We start from the raw sequence: 17,513 nt of genomic DNA, 5'->3' as shown, positions 1-17,513 counted from the left end.
TTTAAATTCAAACAACACTTTACAATAAATACTTTCTTCAATTGAAGATTATCTTTGTCTTTAAGAGACCAAATTTAATTATTCTTACGTCTTTAAGAGACCAAAATTTAAGGGACACATTGAATAACTTGTTATGATTCATAAGGCATTGGGACAAAAGGCAAACCTCGAAAAGAGTTTAAAGTTCCTAATCTAAAAATCAACAATTCAGTTCCTAGTTGGAATCTAAATATTAGATTATTATATGGGAAGAATTTATTTTACAATTATTCAAAGCCAGCAATATTCCTTGAACAAAATAACACATTATGTTGTTCAATCTATAATGATAACAGCTGATTAATTAATTTGAAAATTGGTGAACTAGAACCCCATAAAATGGCGATTTTGCAATGCATCACGGGAATGTGTCATGACCTGTATTTATAGACCTTGCTTCAGCCAATAGATTCTTTCTGTTCCTCTATACAGAATCCTACGAATGGAGTGACACTTGATACTTGGTATGAGACATGACTAACTAAACAAAAATGAAGCTAGATAAATTTTCACTAAAAAATTTCACTTTATAGACAAACTAAAAGGATGATGGAATTGTAATAAAAATTATTATTGAACAAGAGTGCTTCATGAACATGTTCTTTATTGCAAGAATTGAAATTCACATGATAATTCAGTTTGATTAATATGGAAATCGAAAATTTTTCACACAGATAGCCAACAACGTTTCTCGAAAAAAATATTGAATGTATGACCTGTATTTATAGAGCTTGCTTCAGCCAACTTCTGTTCCCCTATACAGAATCCTATAAAAGGAGTGACACTTGATACTTGGTATAAGACATGACAAACTAAACAAAAATGAAGCTAGATAATAAACAGCATTTCTTAATAAAATAAAACTATCAAACATTAATGAAAAATATATTTGAAGCTTGAAATCTTCCTCCTCTAATGATTATTTTCATTGAAACATACTCGAATGGTGACTACTCAAAATAATATGATGATAATAATAATACTAGTCGAGTATATTATGCAATAGTTATTTGTATATCTAGAGTGAAAAGTACTGCTTATTCTCCCTGAGGGAAAAGTTTGAAGCCGAGGGCAACATTTTTCCTGAGGGAGAAAAAACATTTTTCACTAATATTCACACAAAATTTACCCTCCACCTACATTTTTATAAAAACTGTAAATAAAATAATTTTTAATAACTTACATAACCAGTAAAATGTGTTACAACGTTAACTTAGAAATTAAACAGGTGGCTTGTAATCACACAGTTCACCACCGACAGCGCTATGTGCTATCTCAAGAATCAAGAATGTTTTATTGTCACAAACAAAATAATTGCATTGACAAAAGTCACTTCATAAGGATACAGTAACATTGATACTTTGTATACAAGTACACGTTATATATATTATAATATTACAAATTAAAATACAAATAGGCTACTCAAATATTTTATCTATGGATAACAATTACAGACCAGCAATTCCTCAATTGAATAAAATGCTCTATATGCTTCAACCATCCTTTTATTGCTCTCTTAAAACTATCAAGATAATAAATCCGTACTTCCAGTGATAACCTGTTGAAAATTCTCACTCCTTTATAGCAGTACATTTTTTGTGTTTTGGCAAGCCTAGCACGCCCCAGATCAATCCTGACCGAGTGTTATGCTCATGAATGCTTCCCCTCTAATTGAAAAGATTAGAATTTTGCTTTACAAATATTAAACAATTCATAATGTAAATACATGGAAATGGCAATATACCATTGTCTAAGAAAAAAGGCTTACAGCAAAAGTTGTAACAACAATGGCCGCCAACTCGACTACAACACTATGATGAATTTCCCATTTCAAATTTGATTAGTTAATGCGGTATATTCGTTGGTTGGTATTTTGAAAAACATTGAATATAAAAAAATATTCATACATTTTTATAGAATACTGATATGAAGTTTGTAATAATTTCAGCATGAAACACATATTTCATATATTGATCAAATGTCTGGTTCATGTATTGAATTTAGTTGGTTTAATGACTACTCTATAAATGCTTCCTCATCTGAGCATAGATCTTCTAACCTATTTCAAATTTTAGGCCAGCTATAACTGGTCTAAGTTTCAAATGTAAGTTTTTAAAATAGAGATGCTTCCCATGTTATAATGGAGTTACTTTTACGCTCTAGGGAGTTTTTCTGTTTTTTCCTCCCGAGAGCGAAAAGTGACACTTTAGTAGTTATTATGTTTCAGGGAGTAGAGTAGGCTCTTTAAGCTGCGTCTACACCAAAGTTATTAACAAAATGTTAATAACTTAATCCTTATAGATTCTATTAGATTGAACATAACTTATCATACACATGATGAACATATGTGTTTGTCAAGTTCCGTTCAATCTAATAGAATCTATAAGGATTAAGTTATTAACATTTTGTTAAAAACTTTGGTGTAAACGCAGCTTTAGACAGTAGGTGGAGGAAAAATAATTTAATATACCATTACTATTATAAATAATATATTAGATATTGCTTTTAGTTTATTTATGAAATAGAATATAGTACCCTTTTTCTGAAATTAATAGATTAATAATACAAACTACTGATTCTACTGACTAATAATATAACAACTAGATTCAGTGATCTACACCATCTTCAAGTTTCAAGAAGATATTATTTTTAGATATTGTAGAACAATGTATCTCCATTATTAATTCAAATAACCCAAAATTTACTATAATAAAAAACTATTTATTAATCTAAAATTGTCTATACCGGTATTCTATAAAATGGAGTATATAGTGTATAGTTATTGGAAATCCATAGATATAGGCTACATTATTTTATTATTAAGTAATACTCTATATACCTCCAGCACGATAAACTTTTGGTCCTCCACCATCTTTATTGGATCGACCTCTTCACTCTTCGGACTCAGACCTCTTGGTTTTTTCAGTCTTCCCTGACTTTCGGCTTTCTGGCTTTTTGCCAACTGCGTTTTCCGGCTCTGAAGACTTCTCAGCTTTCACTCCACGCTTATCATCTTTCTTCTTTGCATTCTTCCCTTTCTTCAATTCACCGGTTTTTTCATCTTTATCTGCATTCTTTTTCTCCGTTGGGGAGTCGCCTTTATTTTCCACTCCATCATTTTTTTGGATATTTTTTTGACTTGGAGTCTTAGGCAGATTCTTCTTCAGAGTTCCTTCCAAACCAGCTGCTCCTGTCTGAACTTTGCTCACAAGTGTTCTGGATCCAGCTGCTCCTGTCTGAACTTTGCTCACAAGTGTTTTGGATCTAGCTGCCAAGTTCCCAAGTACTGCATTCATCTTTCCTGTGGTTGGTTCTTTGAGATCTTTTGCAGACTTGAGGTTGTTTGCGGGTGATTGTTCAGGTAGAGGACCCTTTTTGTTATCCTTCTTTGGATCTGAAGGTCCTCGTTTCAGACCTCTGATACCATCCTTTATAGTACTTCCAATTTTCGCCATGCCTCCCTTCAAAGTACCAGTGCTGGAACATGGTACAAATACTTTATACTTTATTGATTCATACAATAAGTACATCATCAAAATGATGGGGAGAGAAAAAATGAGGTAACCTTGTGCTATTCCTCTCCCAAATTCAGATGAGGTTACACATAGTCCGAAAAAATCCCCTCTGTGGGTTGGGGGAGCTTTGAGTCGAGCATCGTACTCAACTCAAGAATGTGTTGAAAACCAGAATTCACCCACAGTATCCCTGCTTGTCGCAGGAGGCGACTAAAAGGGATCCCAAGGCAACTCCAGAAGTTGCCTTGCCTTCAAACTCACGGGATGTGCTCAATCAGGGCAGTTTCGGAGGGGCAAAAAGAAAAACCCAAGAGACCTGAGATGGGTGGAACTCCAGGCACAAATGCGGGTCAAGAGGCTGAGTCAAAGGTTACCAGGTGCTCTAGAGGAAATTTGGCGACCCCTCCTTCAGCAGAAGGACCTACGGAAAAGCCAGGAGTGGAACTCACGTAGGTCACGAGTTTGTGGGTGGAGAGGCCAAAACTCACCACTGCTCAAAGACAAAACTTCTTGGGAGAGGTGAGGCTTCTGACCCTGAGAAGTTTCGGAGGGGCAAAAAGAATAAACCCAAGAGACCAGAGATGGGTGAAACTCCAGGCACAAATGTGGGTCAAGAGGCTGAGTCGAGGTTGGCCGGGCGCCCTAGAGGCAGTTTGGCGTCCCTTCTCTCAGCGGAAGGACCTACAAAAACACCAGGAGTGGAACTCACGTAGGTAATGAGTTTTGAGTGGAGAGAACAAACCTCACCACTGCTCAAAGAAGGGCGGCCATTCAGGCAAAACTTCTTGGGAGAGGTGAGGCTTTTGACCCTGCGAAGTTTCGGAGGGCAAAAAGAATAAACCCAAGAGAACAGAGATGGGTGAAACTCCAGGCAAAAATGTGGGTCAAGAGGCTGAGTCAAGGGTGGCCGAGCGCCCTAGAGGCAACTTGGCTACCCCTTCCTCAGCGGAAGAACCTTCAAAGAAGGCCAGGAGTGGAACTCACGTAGGTCACGAGGACTAATCAGTCTGAAGAGACTGCCAAGCATATCACACTGTATTGCGACAAGCAACCGGGTGATGAATGGGATGTTAGCATAGGGGAAAACTCCTGGTTCTTGTAAAGGACACAGGTATTGGTTTGCCTAACTAACATACTACTTGGTAACACAATAAGCTTCAGTTGACTTGTGGGGTTCTTTGAACCTTTGGATCCTTGAATCCGTCCCTTCAAAACAATAAAAAATAGTCCGAAAATAGGTTGTCTTGTAGTTGTTCACTTCACAAAATTTTCAGTCCTTAATTATTATCACGAAGTAGATGTATCATATTGAATGTAGTCTACGTCTTTTCGGTTCATTTTCCAGTTTTCAGCTATTTCCGCCAAATCCAGTAATACCACTTTCAGTGATAAGAACATTCCTGTATACGTTTTAGTCTACTTGGGTTCCTGTGATCATTGCACTCTTATTTGCTAAAATGTATGTTTTTCGAGAAAAATGTTACCTACCTGTGAAAAATATGGGTCATTTCATGACCTTTAAGATAATATAGCCTATAATTCATTTCATAGCCTATTTTTTCAACGTTCGATAATCTTAAATGTACATTTGATCTGCAAAATGGGAGCTACATTTTCCCCATACTAGATTTCCCGGCGGAGAGTCCAGTTAGAGTCCAGATGGAGATACATAATTTTAAAGGTCTTGGAAGGAGCTAAACTTTCATACGTGACATTTTCTCTCGAAAAACAGAAGCGTGAACTTTTATTATATGGAATATAAATATAAAGTGGAACTTCTCTAATTTTCTGGCTTTGTATGGGAATAAGGTCCTGAACAATAGATACCGTATATGATAAAACGCTATGAGAATAGTATATTTCGCACCTAGAGCAGAAAAACATTTTTGCCCGTGGTGCGACTGTTTTTCGCCACACAGAAAAATAAACAATTTATATATATATATATATATAATAATAGTTGTAGTTGTTCCGAAAGCAGAAGTGGAAGGTCATAGCTCTAGCAAATCTGAGGTAATCTGAATATCAGGAAATTGTCCAAGTATTTTTATTTTTTATTCTGATTTGTCTAAATAACCTAAAAGATGATGTTCAATTATGTGGGAGGTTGAGTTTATACTTTTTTATCCTTTCAAATGACAATAAGATGATATTATTAGGCTATAAATGTTTCAATTATTGAATAATGAACACAAATAATAAAACGTTTTTTGATCAGCTGTTTTTTGATCACCTTTCTTAGTTCCATGTTAGCGGCTGGAAAGGGTACTCTTTCCGGCCTAGGCCGGAAAGAAACCTGTTCTGACGTCAGACGAGAGTCGTCTGCAAACAATGTCTTTCAGATCTACGTAGGGACTGGAAAACAGCTGCTTTCTGTGCAGTGTGGTGAAAATTAATTTATTGTAGTAGATCTATTCATCATAGAAAGGATAAAATGAAAGTCGGTTATATCTTGATTAGGTGCTGAGATGTACTTGTTATCATGCTAATATTCATGCTTAATCATGCAAGTTAATGAGAAATTACATTTATTGAAATGGTAATTAATGAATAATAATAATTTTTATTAAATGAGAATCCAAATCAAATTCTGCGTATCACCCCGAAGACTTCTGCTACTGCAAATATTGACAACAGGGTAATTGACAACTTCATAATGATTTACAGCATTCGATTTGGATTTTCGTTTAATAAAAATTATTATTATTCATTAATTACAAGTTGGATACATGCAATTATTATTCAATAATTTTCATCTGTAGCTTGAAAATGGCTCATCTTTTTAAAGAGTTGAAACTAGCTGTGTTATTCATTATCAAAATTTGGGATTAGAAGATACTCATCAATGATAACTATAATCATAATTATTGTGTTCCAATATGTACTTTTCATCTAACATGCTTAGCCTACGTTATAAAAAAAAATCATATGAAAAATGGAATTACGGTACGGTATAAAAATTTACTACTAACTAAGAGGTCTCGCCTGAAGCCGGTAAGAGAACAAATTGCAAAGGATATTTGAAAACCTTATTGCAGTTGGGACACTGAATATTCACTGGTATTCCAATTTCTGCAATCGGCCTAGAAAAAATGTATCAAATTATTGTACTGTAATTAGAATGAAACTGCAACTACTGCATCTGATACATATAATACACTAATAATCAATTATATATAATAATACTTATACTATAATCTATGGTGAGGTCCACGTTATAATGGCAGTTTTTGATTAGTAATTGTATTGCTAAACTTGTCTATCATTCACTAAGCGGATAGCCTTACCTCTTTTTCGCTTTGCTCTGTTGCCTGATCGTCTTTTAACAATGTAGAATTCATAATTTATCAACAAAATATTTCATCTTAGTTTTGTAAATTCATTGTGAAATTATAGAAAATGTAATTTTTTGCTCAATAATTGATTATTTTTAATGAGAATGAACCGTTAATATTATGAACCATCAATAAACCTGTATCAGCTACCGTCTATAGAAGGCATTGACAAGACAGAGGATCGGCAACGCTGTTTTCCTATCTTTATCCACTGCCATTATAACGTGGACCTCATCACTTCTTTACCATATGTACCATCTATTTGATAAATAATAATGCTCAGAAGAATTCTGCAACTGCAATAATTCTACAATATTAAGTGATCCGTTTATGTTTATATTTTTATATGTATAAAAATTTGATTGCACTAGGTCTCATCCCTAGGATAACTCGCTGAAAGACATAAAAAGGATGATTCATCCTTGGAAAACAGCTGAGATTTTCGATGTCTGTCGATAATGAAAGTGGGTTAGCGAGTGCGTGTATGGGAGTGAGACAAAATTATGCCTCAGCATGGAGTAAAAAAGCATAGAAAATAAATGTTTAAAAAATGTTTATATTTAAACCATAAACGATTATGGACCGGTTTCAGAGCTTGGAATTCAGTTGAGTTCTAGACTTTGAACAGCTGGAGTCAGAAAATTGGCTTTCCATAACGGGGCGTACTCACAGATTTTATGATAATCTTTATTTTCTCATTTCTATATATTATTGGAAACGTTTTCCCTTGACGAAATGGAACATTCCTAAATAATCCAAAATAGCTAAAACTTTACACTATTTTCTCTTTATTTTATTTTGTGCTCAGTTTTATAGTTTTTCGAAATTCAATATAAACGTGGACTGTGACTACGCCCCGTTTGGGAAAGCCAATTTTCTGACTCCAGCTGTTTAAAGTCTAGAACTTAGCTATGTAAATCCCGAGCTGGGAAACCGGTACTAAGATCTCAGCTTCGCTTCGGCCAACAAGCATTGTAAAATACAAAGACCTTAAAGAGATATAGAACCACAATGCCTATGCCTTCCCAATGATAGCTCTTACTTGAAATTGAAGGCCGCCATTGGGGTATTTTAGCACGAGATATTATATATTATTTGTTTGTAATACTATAGATCACAAAGGCATTGGTGGCATTGGTATGTAATAATATTATGGGTTGCCCCCTCAATGGCGGATTTCAATTTCAAGTACGACACTAGCGCTGCATGTGAGTCTATGCATCTTTAAGGTCTTTGGTAAAATATAAAGGTTTTTCATTGGAAACTTACCACTTATCAAGCTTGTTGCTGTTTCTATCAGGCTCCACAATTTCATCACGTCTCTCTCCAACACCTCTTTTTTCTCTCTCTCCTCCACTTTTTCTTTTTCTCTCTCCTCCACTTCTTCTTTCTCCCTCTCCAAGATGTTCTTCCTTTTTGCCACTTCCTTCGCCACTTCTTCTTTCTCTCTCTCCACCACTTCTTTTTTCTCTCTTTCCTCCACTTCTTTTCTCTCTATCTCCTCCACTTCTTCTCTCTCCCTCTCCAAGATGTTCTTCCTTTTTGCCTGAATCGTGATTCTCTCTTTTAGTATCATGATTGCCCTCAGGCTCGTCGTAGTACTCATAACTGCTACTACCATGTCTTTCTGAGTGGGTCTGCTCCTCAGCTTTGTGAGACAACTTTTTACCACGGTCATTCTTTTCGACTGGAGCCCTGAAAAATAGTGCTATAGTCAGGTCCACGTTATAATGGCAGTGTTTAATTAGCAATGGTATTGCTATCCTTGCCTTTCATTCAACAAAGCAGATAACGCTATCTCTTTCTCGCTTTGCTCTGTTGCCAGATCGTCTTTCAACAATGTAGAATTATTAATTATTTAACAAAATATTTCATCTTAATTAGTGAATTCATTATGAAATTATTGAAAATATAATTTCTTGATAAATAAAATAATATAGTTGATTATTTTAAACGAGAATGAACAGTTAATATTACATCAATAGACCTGTATCAGCTACTGTCTATAGAAGGCATTGACAAGACAGAGGATCGGTAACGTTGTTCTGCTATCTTTCTTCACTGCCAATATAACGTGGACCACACTATATGGTGAGGTTCACGTTATAATGACAGTGAAAGATGATGGGAGAACAGTGTTGCCGATTCTCTGCCTTGCCACTGCATTGTATGGAGGATAGAGTATAAACATACCAGTACATCTGATGTAATATTAACTGTTCATTCTTGTTAAAAATAATCAATTATACTTTATTCGTCGAGGAAATATATTTATAAATAATTGAATGGAAAATGTTATTAATTATTGAAATTAAATATCTCTACATTTTTTGAAAACGATCAGGCAACGTAGGGAAGGTAGAAAAGGATAGCACTATCTGATTTGTCAAATCATAGACAAGGATAGCATCACCAATATAATTAAATAGTGCCATTATAACGAAAAGATTACTATTATGAACTTGAGGAGTGTATCAAAAGTAGTGTATTATAGAGAAACAACAGCGTAAGTAGATATCCCATGGTATAGGACGTTTATGTCGCAACTTTTACTGTTATCTCAAGCCGATAGTCCACGTAGTTCTTTCCCGAGAAGCTGTGTGACACTCGAAGTCTCTCATACTGTGCCGTTCACAAACTCTCACCCCAACAAAACAGTAAAAATCGACAATAATCGACAGTAATCGGCTGGAGATAACAGTAAAAGTTGCAACATAAACGCCCTATACCATGGGATATCTGCTTACGCTATTGTTCCTCTATGGTATTATTCACTTTGGAGCAGTAACGTTGATCAGGTTACTTTATAACTCTAATTTCACTGAATAGTCCCCGGCATGCATCTTTGCTATACTAGTAGTTCTGTGAACAGTAGACCTCGCGCTTAGTAAGTTACATTGACCTGTTGTTATGTTTTCTCAAAAATGAATAGTGAGGTCTAAGATTCAAATCGACGGTTTGGCATTTCTCATAATGGAGGCATAATGGAGCTGTGTAGACTATAAATTACATGCCTCATTGAATGCAATTTCTATGCTGCAAAGAACCTATAACACTTGTCTGGCGCCTAGATGTCTTCTAGTTTTCTCACGCTTAATTCCGGAAAGCGTTATCTATATAAATAAAAATCGAGCCTCAAATTTTGACGTTCAATAACTTTTTTCTGTGTACACCGAATTTGATGATTTTTTTTAGATGTGTTTGTTATGTTCAGGACCAGGTCTATGACCTATCAAATTTATAATCCGACTTCAGGACTCTTTCCTACGGTCCTTCAAAGTTTACATGTAATCCTTATGGGAGAAGATTTGTGAGCAGGCTATAAAAATCAGCTGTTATAATCATTGCGTCATCCAACAGCCGTCGATAGATAGTAGACAAGAGTGTGTGCTGCTCCATAACCACTCATGTATTCTATTCTAAACGCCCCGAATAAAAACAAAATGACGGTTATGTGTGTAACCATCCAGCAGTACGGCCTCAGGTGTTTAAGACATTGCTTTGTTTCGAATAATTGGATAATCTATATATATATATATAAAAGCGAAATGGCACTCACTCACTAACTGACTGACTGACTGACTCACTCACTCACTCACTCACTCACTCACTCGCAGAACTAAAAATCTACCGGACCAAAAACGTTCAAATTTGGTAGGTATGTTCAGTTGGCCCTTTAGAGGCGCACTAAGAAATCTTTTGGCAATATTTTAACTCTAAGGGTGGTTTTTAAGGGTTTAAAGTTCGTCTTTTAGCATGTATATTCTTCTTCTCCCAATCTCTTAATTATAATTGAAATTTCCATATCATATATCATATGTTACTATAGAGCTATAATCTAGATAGAGTACCTCTTCGAAACAGTTGTTAACTGGCAACTAAATTAATAATTTTGTCAGGTTGGCATTAAGTTGAGTTGACTTTGTTAGGTTGGCACCAAGTTGAAGATTTAAATGCATTTATCGCGGAAAAATTTATTGGGCACTGCTACTTCAATCCTGGAAATATTATATTACTAGCCGTCAGGCTCGCTTCGCTCGACATATCCGTTTAGCCAGACGTTTAGTCTGGACCCTCGACTGGATTGTCCTAACATATGATAACAATGCTCAAATGAAAAATGCAGGCGAGCGAAGCGAGCCTGCTGATCTCATTCTTGGACGACCCAGTCGGGGGTCCAGGGGGCGGAGCCCCCTGGCTAGACGGATATGGCGAGCAAAGCGAGCTTGACGGCTAGTTTTATCTATATAAATGAAATCCATTAAAATCCTCCAAAGCCAGTTACTTATTTGAATATCAGTTACTCATTCAGTTACATTTATATTAGTGTTACAGTTATTACATATTTTAGCTATTAGTCACATGTATTCAGTTACTTATTCAGACTTATTATTAATCGAATTTTTCAATACTTAATTCACCGAGAATGGTAATAGGCATATTTTCAATTCTTCAAGATTTCAGTAGGTCAAGTTTTCATTTGGACCCTTGCGGAGCACGAGTTACCTGCAAGTTTTTAATAAAAGTTGGTATTTGAAGTTATTACTGATAAAAGTAATCAATTTTGCACTATTGATTTCTATCGAAACCCTCGATTCTCCAATTATAATTCCGACATCAGGGTTCATCGTCACTTACCAATTATTTAAAAAGTTTGTGAAGCAATTAATTTTCCGGCTATTCCACAAGGTCATGCATTAGATTTTTTTACTTTCCTTGCCCTATTACCATAGGTAAGGAAAGTATTGCTTTCCGAAAAAAATTAAGGTACCCCAATTTCCAAATTTCTATACGTTTCAAGGTCCCCTGAGTCCAAAGAAGTGGTTTTTTGGTATTGGTCTGGGTGTGTGTGTGTGTGTGTGTGTGTGGTGTGTGTGTGTGTGTGTGTGTGTGTGTGTGTGTGTAGAGTTTTGTGTGTGTGTGTAGTAGTGGAGTGTAGAGTTTGGTGCTGTTTTTGGAGTGTGGCATCACAACTGGCTGAATAAATTCTCTGCTGAGACTGGTTTGATAATATATGATTATTAATATATGATTAATATATGAATTATGATTATATATATATATATATGTAAAAGAATTAACCGGGTACATCCGTTTGTTTTGACTTACTTGAGTCTGACGTTTCGTCGCCATCGCAGACGACATCTTCTGAGGGTGGCGTCGAAATCCACATATATATATATTTATTTATTTATGTGTGTGTGTATGAGTGTATGTGCGTCTGTGTACACGATATCTCATCTCCCAATTAACGGAATGACTTGAAATTTGGAACGTAAGGCCCTTACTATATAAGGATCCGACACGAACAATTTCGATCAAATGCGATTCAAGATGGCGGCTAAAATGGAGAAAATGTTGTCAAAAACAGGGGTTTTCGCGATTTTCTCGAAAACGGCTCCAACGATTTCGATTAAAGTTATACCTGGAATAGTCATCGATAAGCTCTATCAACTGCCACAAGTCTCATATCTGTAAAAATTTCAGGAGCTCCGCCCCATCTATGCAAAGTTTGATTTTAGATTCTCAATTATCAGGCTTCAGATACAATCTAAACAGAGAAAATTGAGTGGAAAAGATTCAGCATGAGAATCTCTACAACTAATTTTCAGTAACATTTTCACCTAAAATTGAAAATAAGCTCGAAATTCGAGAAAATGTGATTATTCAATTGCAAACTGTTGGCAATTGTTGATTCTATTAAATCATTTACTATGAAGAGATAGCAGATCTCGTGTGTTTCCAGCTTTATTGTCCTGCCACCAGCTGTCTCAGATCTTTGAATAGTAGACTTGAGATGCGCGGGAACACTAGCGTCAGGTGATCAATTTTCATAACGGCAAGGAAAATTGTGTGAGTGCGCCACACCAGATTTTTATAATAGTTTTAAATCCCCTGCATGTTTTGAGTGAGTGAAAGGAGTGGACGGGGGAGCACATGTGATTTATGCATAAAGATAGCATAGCTTAAACTACACGACGATTAATGATATGCGAGATCAATTAATTTGTCAGTTAGTATGGGTTATAGATTTTGAGGTTTGCATCAAGCTAAAGTTTGTCATGAGATGCATCAACTATTTGACGGTACGAAGTTCGCCGGGCCAGCTAGTAATAGTAATTATAATAATTATATCAAATCTTGTGTAAGCATGATCCGATCAAATAAATAGTTGGTGTATCAGTGTGGATATGCATATGGTTTGGAACGTCGTTCAGTTATATGTTATTTATTATATTGATAATTCTTTTTCATTATCTGTTATTATATTCTTTAATTCTTATAAGTTTTGGAATTTTGATTTCTCAATTTGTTCTATTTTTCTATTTTCATAAGTATTTGAAATCTTTGTATTTTTCTTTTTTGAATTAGGTGATATTTTTGTTGTTTGTATTATCTATTATTGCATAAGTTCGTATTATTTTTATTTTTTCATTTGTATCTGTACAATTTTTATTGTTAAGGAGACATATTTGGGGAAACCCGTTGTCTCTATTGTGAATAAATGAATAAATGAACTATTTATTGCGTGCAATAACACGCATGCAATTAATAACTAAAAATAACATTGTCTCTCGAACTTTCTCTGCTTTAAACTTGGGTTGTCCTGTTGCCAGTATGTCTTGAAGGAGATTAGCTTTTGATGTTAGCATTTTTGATACACCAACCCCAACAGCCATTAGCCGCTTTCACACCGATATCTCGCCGACACGACATACAGACAGGATTTACTCTGATGGACAATATAAGAGGAGTCTGCGGGTTACAACTGCGCGAGGTCTACTGTTCACAGAACTACTAGTATTTATCAATTTGAAATGTCTAGAAAAAATCCTTAATAAACATAGAGCTTCCTGTCCTATCGTACCGTGACGTGTCATCCCGGAATGTGAGTGTGAGCGCTGTTATCAGGTCTGCTGCAACTGTCTACAACGTTGATGGAAAGATACATTTTCAAGATGTTCGATGTTTTTGAACGGGTAGTATTATAGTCAACTATCTACTAACGTTGATGGAAAGATACATTTTCAAGATGTTCGATGTTTTTGAACGGGTAGTATTATAAATAGTCAACTGTCTACTAACGTTGATGGAAAGATACATTTTCAAGATGTTCGATGTTTTTGAACGGGTAGTATTATAAATAGTCAACTGTCTACTAACGTTGATGGAAAGATACATTTTCAAGATGTTCGATGTTTTTGAACGGGTAGTATTATAGTCAACTGTCTACTAACGTTGATGGAAAGATACATTTTCAAGATGTTCGATGTTTTTGAACGAGTAGTATTATAGTCCACTAGACAGCTGATTTATGATGAATAATTCTATAGTCTGATTTTTACGGTGATATTGGCGTATGAAGGAGGCTCCTTCTTCCTTTTATTATCCTTGAAATACAAAACTTCCAAAAACCTTGTATATACGTCGACGCGCAATTTAAAAAGGAACATACCTGTCGAATTTCATGAAAATCTATTACCGCGTTTCGTCGTAAATGCGCAACATAAAAACATTTAAACATTAAGAGAAATGCCAAACCGTCGACTTGAATCTTAGACCTCACTTCGCTCGGACAAATAGCACTATCTCTTTCTCACTTTGCTCTGTTGTCAGATCGTCTTTCAACAATGTAGAATTAATAATTAATTAACAAAAGATGTTATCTTAATTAGGAGAATTCAATATGAAATTATTGAAAAATATAATCTCTTGTTTAATGAAATATATTTGATTATTTAAAAAAAGAATGAACGGTTAATATTACATCAAAAAACTGTATCATTGATACTGATACATTTTCAAGATGTTCGATGTTTTTGAACGGGTAGTATTATAAATAGTCAACTGTCTACTAACGTTGATGGAAAGATACATTTTCAAGATGTTCGATGTTTTTGAACGGGTAGTACTAGTGATTCTGTGAACAGTAGATCTCGCGCTCAGTAAGTTACATTGACCTGTTGTTATGTTTTTTCAAAAATTAATAAATAATTTATCAATTTGAAATGTCTAGAAGGATCCTAAATAAACATAGAGCTTTCTGTCCTATTGTACCGTGACGTGTCGTCCCGGAATGTGAGTGTGAGCGCTGTTATCAGGACAAGTATGGCTGCAACTGTCTACAACGTTGATGGAAAGATACATTTTCAAGATGTTCGATGTTTTTGAACGGGTAGTATTATAGTCAACTGTCTACTAACGTTGATGGAAAGATACATTTTCAAGATGTTCGATGCTTTTGAACGGGTAGTATTATAGTCAACTATCTACTAACGTTGATGGAAAGATACATTTTCAAGATGTTTGATGTTTTTGAACGGGTAGTATTATAGTCAACTGTCTACTAACGTTGATGGAAAGATACATTTTCAAGATGTTCGATGCTTTTGAACGGGTAGTGTTAGGCTAGCTTCACACGCTTTCGGTTTCATTCGGTTCGGTACGTTTTCGGTTCGGTTCGGTTCGTTACCGAAAACGAATGAGGCTTTCATACATGTCAGGTTTTAATTCGTACGGTTCCAATTAGGTATTTTCTTCTCAAACACAGCTGTGTCTGGATTTTCACAGTTCATGCTTGTATATTTAAATATAACAGCTTGTGTTAAATTGTGATATGTTATTTCTTGAACAACAAAATTTCAAAATTAATTAAAAATTGTGAATTATTTGAATAGTTTCTTTTTAATTTTGTTAATTTTTGATGTTCAGAGAGATGATTTTTTTGAATTGAAAATTTGTTCTTGTTTTAACACATGGTATATAAACTTCATCTCTTCTCTCCATTGATGAAATCATGTAATATTCGTGGAAAAATAAAAAAAATAATAAAAGAATAAAAGTTCTCCCTGAGTTTTAATTTATATCTTTCATATTTTTTTAGCAAACTATTCATTGAGAAAGAAATGTTCCTGTGAACTAACAGAAATGAATTGACCATATGATTTTGACTTGGAGAATTTTGAAACAGATAATCACGATATCAGTTTAAAATGAAAACAAAAAAGGCAAGCGTGTGTAAAAGACTTTGTTTTTTCCCGTTTCCCTAGCAACGAATTCGAATATGATGAAACCTATTCGTGTCAAGGGGGCGTTCGGTGCTATGCGGTTGCTATTCGCGGTACCGAATTCAAACCGAATCATCGTTTCACACTTATCGGAATTTGCCGAAAACGAATCGAAAACGAAACGAACCGAAAGTGTGTGAAAGTAGCGTCTCGCCAGCAACGAATTGAAACCTGATGGAATTTATTAGTGTCAAGTGGGCGTTCGGTTCTATGCGGTTTCTATTCGGTACCGAATTCAAACCGAATTACCGTTTCACACTTATCGGAATTTGCCGAAAACGAAACGAACCGAATGAATGTGAAACTAGCCTTATAGTCCACTAGACAGCTGATTTATGATAATTCTATAGTCTGTTTACTCTAATATTGGCGTATGAAGGAGGCTCCTTCTTCCTTTTATATTATCCTTGAAATGCAAAAATTTCCAAAAACCTTGTATATACGTCGACGCGCAATTTAAAAAGGAACATACCTGTCGAATTTCATGAGAATCTATTACCGCGTTTCGTCGTGAATGCGCAACATATGAACATTTTAACATTTAAACATTAAGAGAAATGCCAAACCGTTGACTTGAATCTTAGACCTCTCGTCGCTCGGTCAGTTAAAATACTAGCAGGTATCCCGTGCTTCGGAAGGGTGAATATTTAAAGCTGAGAACATGACGTAATGAAATCTTTGAAATTTGAAAATAGGCCTATAACCATCCTCGGTAATTAAGAATCTATATGCAAAGTTTCAAGTGAATCAGTCCAGTAGTTGAGACATGATGATGACGTGTCAAACATAATTTTCCTATCCCGTACGTATATAAGCCAGTTCTTTCCTTATTATAGTATAGATTAATAATTGTTAGTAGCCTAATTGTTAGTAGAATTCATGCGGACTTACCCGTCGACTTGCAAATCCAACTCAAAGCTGATTAGAACAATCAGGGTTGACAATTTCAAAAGTAAAAACATCTCTTCTGAATAGATTTCCAATACGGTTAAAATCCACTCTCAGCCTCGAACTATAAACACAAGAACAATACACCCAAACCTAATATCATTCGTTTGAATGAGATAAATTGTTAATATTCACGGTGAAAGTGATATTTTCTAAATTAATACTTTTTGAAACTAATATAACGAAACGTACTACCCTCAATTCTTCCAAAGAGTCAACTGTGTGTTGTTAATAAAACACAAAGCCATAGGCAATCGATTGACGTTATTTATCTCTCAATTTGACGTATGTTTTTCTCTTCAGTTTATTTTCAGTTCATACTTTGAAAACTTAACCTTGAGAATATAGTGAGGTCCACGTTATAATGGCAGTGTTTGATTAGCAATGGTATTGCTATCCTTGTCTTTCATTCTACAAAGCAGACAGCGTTATCTCTTTCTTGCTTTGCTCTGTTGATAGATCGTCTTTGAACAATGTAGAATTGATAGTTAATTAAAATATTTCATCTCAATTACTAAAATTCATCATGAAATTATTGAAAAATATAATTTCTTGCTTGATAGATATTGATTAAACAAGAATGGACAGAAAATATTACATCAATAAAC

General features: G+C 35.1%; 1 protein-coding gene across 3 annotated transcripts; it reads right to left on the bottom strand.

Annotated features, from left to right (window-relative positions):
* Window positions 1-623: 623 nt before the first annotated feature.
* LOC111044841 (ABC transporter F family member 4) lies at window positions 624-17,187 on the bottom strand. 3 transcript variants are annotated; one of them, XM_022330074.2, is made up of 5 exons: window positions 16,849-17,187; window positions 8,159-8,584; window positions 6,527-6,637; window positions 3,272-3,516; window positions 624-3,229 (listed from the first exon to the last, which is right to left on the bottom strand). In XM_022330074.2, exons 1-5 carry the CDS (start codon window positions 16,917-16,919, stop codon window positions 2,931-2,933), a joined length of 1,152 nt encoding a protein of 383 aa, XP_022185766.1. In that variant the 5' UTR covers window positions 16,920-17,187; the 3' UTR covers window positions 624-2,930. The 3 variants fall into 3 exon arrangements, with proteins under 3 accessions (XP_022185766.1, XP_022185765.1, XP_022185767.1); XM_022330073.2 differs by having other exon boundaries at window positions 624-3,516; XM_022330075.2 differs by lacking the exon at window positions 6,527-6,637 and having other exon boundaries at window positions 624-3,516.
* Between the last annotated feature and the right edge of the window lie 326 nt (window positions 17,188-17,513).

The sequence above is a fragment of the Nilaparvata lugens genome, chromosome 9, assembly GCF_014356525.2.
Source record: "Nilaparvata lugens isolate BPH chromosome 9, ASM1435652v1, whole genome shotgun sequence".
NCBI classification, from domain to species: Eukaryota; Metazoa; Arthropoda; class Insecta; order Hemiptera; family Delphacidae; genus Nilaparvata; species Nilaparvata lugens.
This window is presented reverse-complemented; position numbering and strand designations above follow the sequence as displayed.